Source organism: Nicotiana attenuata, unplaced genomic scaffold, assembly GCF_001879085.1.
Source record: "Nicotiana attenuata strain UT unplaced genomic scaffold, NIATTr2, whole genome shotgun sequence".
NCBI lineage: Eukaryota > Viridiplantae > Streptophyta > Magnoliopsida > Solanales > Solanaceae > Nicotiana > Nicotiana attenuata.
The window spans coordinates 59,602-66,068 of record NW_017674975.1 but is presented as its reverse complement, the minus strand read 5'-3'; the positions used below and the strand labels follow the sequence as shown (position 1 = coordinate 66,068).

General features: G+C 37.4%; 1 protein-coding gene across 1 annotated transcript in view; it reads left to right on the top strand.

Annotated features, from left to right (window-relative positions):
• The first annotated feature begins 236 nt into the window (after window positions 1–236).
• The window catches only part of LOC109219530, a 7,836-nt gene continuing 1,605 nt past the window's right edge, over window positions 237–6,467 (top strand). The window contains exons 1-2 of the mRNA XM_019383987.1: window positions 237–873; window positions 5,816–6,002. Of these exons, the coding sequence (XP_019239532.1) occupies window positions 317–873; window positions 5,816–6,002 (744 nt within the window). The 5' untranslated portion in view covers window positions 237–316. The remainder of the gene's footprint in view (window positions 874–5,815; window positions 6,003–6,467) is intronic.

The window sequence follows — 6,467 nt, the reverse complement described above, 5'->3', positions numbered from 1 at the left end:
AGAAGACGTTTTGGAAAATATTTTCCCTTCTCTTGATAAAGAAAATATTTTCCTCCAATTGGAGAAAAATAAGTTCATAAGGAAAATATTTTTCAAAAATATTTAAGCCAATCAAACATGACAAAAGTAGAAAATATTTTACTTCGTACCAAACACACCCATAATGTCCTAACTTTAACATTTATGTATATAAAATTAGAACCTTACATTTGATTGGAAAAAGTTATATGGCTCGCACATAAAGATCTAAAATTGTTACGTTATGTGCACAATTCCAAAAACTAAGATAGCCAACCCCTAGAAACTAGATTTCCTAATGAACTCAATCCGCAAACTCCCAGTGACCTTTCTCAAAAAACCCCTCATAAACCCCACCTTCTCCGCCGCCGTCCGCCGGCGATTGTCGACCAAAAGCGGCGACGACGAGTGGAACGACGCATGGGAATCCGCATGGCTTCCGGACGATCTCTCTGGCAAGAATCGAGCTCCATGGGAAGCCGATGTAAATTTTGCACTTCCCGATGATACTAACAATACTACCGAAAATACCCAAAATGTGCCTAGAGTTTCGGAAGTTGATGCGGAAACCAAAGCCTTTGTAGAGGACATGAATGAGAATTGGCACTTAAGAAAGGGGAAGCAACAGAAAAATAGTACTAATGATGATAATGAAAAGGGCATAATAAAGATGAATGAGAATGAGAGTTCGCTGTATAGTTTGGAGAATGTAAAGAGGGATTATAGGTTGAAGAAGCAGAGAATACATGCGGGCTTGTGGTTGAAGGAGATTGATAAAATGGAAGAGGCTAAGCTTGGGGATTCTATTGGTGGCAATGCTGATGATATTGAAAAGCTTCTTGATAGCTGCTCAGAGTATGTTTTTGTTAAAAGTTACAATTTTTTGGCCCTTATTTCGTTGATTTTATATATTTTTTTGGGTATGAAATTGATAAATATGTTGTATAGTTGAGATAATATTGGCATGAGATGAGTTTTAATGGAGTAATGTGGTCAAAGAGGATTCGTTTAACTGACCCCGACTTGTTTGGGAATGAGTTATAGTTGTAGTAGTTGTTGTTGTTCTATGCTTATGGACATAGAGGATTTCAAGATCCCAAACTAGTTTGGGATTGGGGTGTAATAGATCATTGGTTGATACAGTTGATTTTGCATATATTGGATATAAAGGATTCATGTAATGAACTCTAACTAGTTTGGGATTGAGGTGCAATTGCTCTTTGATTGATATAGTTGACTGTGTTATGGATATAGAGGATTTCCAAGTAGTCTGATATTGAGGTGTAATTGTATGATTGATATAATTGGATGTGTTTACGGATATGTAGGATTTTTCTTGGGATTAAGGCGTATTACATAGTTTGGTATTGAGGTGTAGTTGATCTTTGATTGATATAATTGACATTGTTTAGATATATAGAGGATTCATTAAGGATTGAGGCGTGGTTGATCGTTGATTGATATATATATATATATATATATATATATATATAGGATTCATCTAGGGATTAAGGCGTATTACGTAGTTTGGTATTGAGGTGTAGTTGATCTTTGATTGATATAAGTGACATTGTTTACATATATAGAGGATTCATTATAGATTGAGGCGTGGTTGATCGTTGATTGATATAGTTGATTTTGCTTATGAATATACCGGACTCGTAGCCGACCCCAAATTTGGGATGGAGGTGTAGTTTTTATCTTTCTTTTATTTGAATAAGTGGGATTGAGGCGCAGTTTATTGGTGATTGAATGTGCTTATGGATGTAGGAATTCATATGTTCGACCGTAAATAGTTTGGATTGAGGCATAGTTGATCGTTGATTGATATAGTTGGCTGTGGCTAATAAAAAAAATTGATGTAGTTGGCTGTGCTTATTTGATGTGCATTTGAATTGGTTTGTTATCGTATCATTATTCATTAACTAGTTTGCATGCAATTGTGAGTTTTAAAATTTTGTCAGAGGTGGATCTAGATTTTTTTTTTGACTTTATTTACCAAGTAAAATACGTACAAGAATCAAAACAAACACCCCACTGGACATGCAGCCCCAGTTTGGGTTCTTCTACTCTTCTACTTTCCTACTTTCCTATCTTCTATCTCTTTTCCATAGTATCCGAGTACCAGTTTGCTTTGGTCATAGTCCTTTCTAACCTAGGAAACATGGTGGCTCTAATGTGGATCTCCTGCATGATTATCCTGACTATGCTTGCTGCTGTTCTCTTTTCCTGTTTGAAGATGACATTGTTCCTTTCCTGCCATATATAGTATACTGCAGCCGCTAAAGTCATTCTGCATAAAGCTGCTCCTCCACTTCTTCCTTTTGCTACTCTTTGTATCCATGCCAGTTCTTCTTGCCAGTTAAGCTTCTTCCTCTGTATTCCTTGCCAGTGCAGTAGTTGCTGCCATATTGTTCCTGTCATTTCGCATTCAAAGAATAAATGTTGGACTGTTTCCATCCCTTGTTGGCATAGTGCACATGTGGTCTCTATATTTACTCCCCATCTTGCTAATCTTTCCTTTGTTGCCAGTCTCTCCAGAATTGCTAGTCTCAATATGAATATCCATTTTGGATGTCCATAGTTATTGCATATTACTTTCCTCCAAGCTACCTTCTGAAACTCCCCCTGCATGGCCTTATACACTTGTTTGATTGAGAAGCTATCCATCCTCTGCACCTCTTGTTCAGTGTAGCCAGCACTTTCAAAATACTTCTCTGCCTTGGAGATCTGTTGAATGATCCAAGATGCATTCTTAGGTGTTGTGATGCATTCTTAGGTGTTGTGCTCCATACTGTATTCCCTTTTATGTAGTAGGCATTTACCCATTGTATCCACAGCTTTTCCTTTTGCTTGCATATGTTCCATAACATCTTGCAAATGGCAGCTTTGTTCCATAGCTCCACATTAGTAAAATTCAAACCCCCTGCAACTCTTGGACTACACAATTTTCCCCAAGCTATCAATGCCTTCCTAGTAGGCTCTGCATTCCCTGACCATAGAAACCTTCTACATATTGTTTCAATGAACTGAATAATCTTCTTTGGCAGTATGAAGATATGAGCCCAGAAATTTTGAATTGCAGTCAAGACACTCTTTATTAGCACAGCTCTCCCTGCATATGACAGGAACTTTGTTGTCCAGCATTGTATTTTGTTCAGCATCCTGTCAATCAGAGGTTCACATTGGATAATTGATAGCTTCTTTGTGCTTAAAGGTACCCCTAAGTATCTGAAAGGTAACTCTCCCTTGTTATATCCCAGCATATCCATGATCTTTCCTTGATTCACAAGATCAACTCCTCCAAAGTATATGCAACTCTTGTTTTGGTTTGCAGTTAGTCCTGATGCCTCAGAAAAGGTTTTAAATTGTTGATGCATTTCCTTGACTGATTGTATATCTCCCCTGCAAAAAAGTAACAAATCGTCAGCAAATCCTAAGTGTACTAAATTGACTTTAGCACACTTAGGGTGGTACTTGAATTTTTTGTTCCCCTTTAAGCTTTTCAATAGTCTGCTCAAGTACTCCATTGCATCACAAATAGCACAGGAGACAATGGATCTCCCTGCCTAAGCCCCTTCGTTGCTTCAAAAGGTTTTGTTGGTTGCCCATTGATGACTATTGTATAATTCACAGTACTGATGCATTTCATTATCCACCTTACAAATTTTTCAGGGAATCCCAGTAATTTCATCATTTGCTCTATATATATCCACTCCACAGAATCATAAGCTTTTTGCATATCAATCTTCAGCATACACCTTGGTGATATATTTTTCCTTCCATAGCCTTTAACTAGCTCATGGCTCATGATGATGTTATCAGCTATCATTATCCCGGGGACAAAAGCTTTGACATTTGTCTATTAATTCTGGTATGACTTCCTGTAATCTGGTTGTTAGGATCTTGGAAATTATCTTATATAGCACTGTACAGCAAGAGATAGGCCTAAACTCCTTGATATTTGTTGGGTTCTTCACTTTAGGTATCAAAGTAATAGTAGTGCAATTTATAGCTTTGCACAAATCTATACTTTCAAAGAATTCCAGAACTGCTGCTGTAGTATCCTCTCCTATTATGTTCCATGTCTTCTTGAAAAAGTAGGCATTATATCCATCACATCTAGGTGCCTTGCTATCATCTATACCCTTCAAAGCTATCATTACTTCTTCCTTTGTGACTGGTTTTATTAGCTGCATTTGTTGTTCCCTGCTCAGCATATTCCCACTCCTTATTACATCTGGATTCACTACTGGTAGGGTAGATGCTGCTGTACCTAATAATGCTTTATAAAACTGTAGGATCTCCTCTTCAACCTCCTTTGTGTTCTGCAGTATATACCCTTCATTGTTTGTAAGTCTTCCAATGTGATTCCTTGCCTGTCTGTTTTTCACACAGGCATGGAAATAAGCTGTGTTGGAATCCCCCTCTTTTAGCCACTTGACTCTAGCCTTCTGTTTCAGTATGCTCTCCTCTACTTCCATCCATTTAACCAGCTCCATTTTTGTCTTCTTTTCTTCATCTATGACTGCAGTATCATTCTCTGGAGATTGCATATTTTGTTGCAGCTGTAGAAGTTTGTTTTGTGTTTCTTTTATCTTTTCCCCCACACTCCTGTATTCCTGATTGTTTAACTTCTTCAGTTCACCTTTCATCTCTTTAAGCTTGTACCATACATTTTGCATTTTGTTGCCCCTATGTTCCCTCCTCCAGCAATGGCTCACTATTTCCTCAAATTTCTGGTGATTTGCTAGGCAGTTAAAGAACTTGAAAGGTCTCTTTCCCTGCACTATATCTTCAGCCATAGTTATCATCAATGGGCAATGGTCAGAAAATTCAGGTTGCTTGATGATCCCCTCCATTTGAGGCCACTTTTGTATCCATTCTGCGTTGACTAAGATTCTATCAATTCTACTATGTACTGTGTTATTTGTCCATGTGTAATATCTCCCTATTGTTCTCATTTCAAACAATCCAGTCTCTTCTACAAAGTTTTTAAAGTCTCTCACTTCCACATCTTGTACTGGGTTCCCTTGTACTCTATCTTCAATGGACATAATACTATTGAAATCCCCCATTAGAACACTTGGCCAATTTACTCCATTCATTGTCCCTTTGAGATCATTCCACATACTCTTCCTATCTTGGATGTTGTGTTTACCATATATTGCAACAAACAAGAAGTTACTGTTACATTGCCTTATAGTTATCTTCGCTGCTATGTATTGATCATGCACTTGTTTGACTTCAAAATTTAGAATTTAGAATTAGTGGATCGGATTAGTAGAAGTCTTATTATTTATTGACATTTTTTGACATCTTTTGCATACATTCGGTTGAACCCAATGCATTACTTGCGAGCCATTCGGTTGAACCCAATGCTAAGGGCTAGGTCTGTATTGGGTTTCGTATACTTCCATTCAAGATCTTTTTCCTATATAAGAAATCTTGGCGCATCCCAAAAGAGAAAAAATATCTTCATTCCGGGGAGACAGAAGTTTTCAACTACCTATGCTAAAACATTGTCTTGAAAGATACTGATGATGAAAGCAAGTCGTAAGTAGTAGAATTGCGGCTATATCACTTGAGTATGTGTTGACTTTAGTATACCTTTTGTCAGAAATCTTGCCACATTTCAAGCATCTTTTGTTTTGGTGGAATGTGAGTATGGAATTCCTGAACTTGTGTGAGCTGATGTGGTGAATACTTGCTTTCAATGCAATCTGAAGGTTAAGTTTGATACCATGATGACCTGCTATATCTTTTTAATTTCACTTTGTTGTGTGTGCAAATGTAGGATTTTTGATTCACCTAATGATGATTTAAGCAATTCAAACATTACGAATTCTGAGTTCAAAAACAAACCTGATGGCTGGGAAACAACGTCGAAAACGCAAGATGGGAATATATGGGAGATGTCACAAAGAGAGGAAGATATCTTAGTCCAAGAATTTGAACGCCGAATTGCATTCAATAAATTCCAGGTTTGTGGAGAAATTCCAATTTATGAATTCAAGCTTAGTTGCTTAGCAGACTTGTTAAGTTTGGTGAATCTGCTAGCTTTGGTTTAAGCATGTGTCGTTGTTCCAAAATTGGTGCCCACCCTTGCCAAAAGTATCAGATTATTTTGCTTAGATCCTTCTTATTTGTTCTTATAGATTTTTTTCTCCCTTTTTATATTTTTCCTTTGATCAGAAACGTATAAAAAATACTTTTAACTGCACACACCAACTGAGGCGACAACACTGTGCTACTTATTAGCAAAAAACAGCAAAGCACCCTGTAGGTTGTGCTAGTTGCAGCCCATCCAAAGTTTTACGAGGGTCGAACTAGAAATGTATTTCTCTGTTGAATATCCAGAACTAGTCTTCGACGAAGGCATTGTGCCACTGAAGGAGTGATAAATTTTCAGTCATTAACCATCACATCCACAGGAATTTATCACCCCC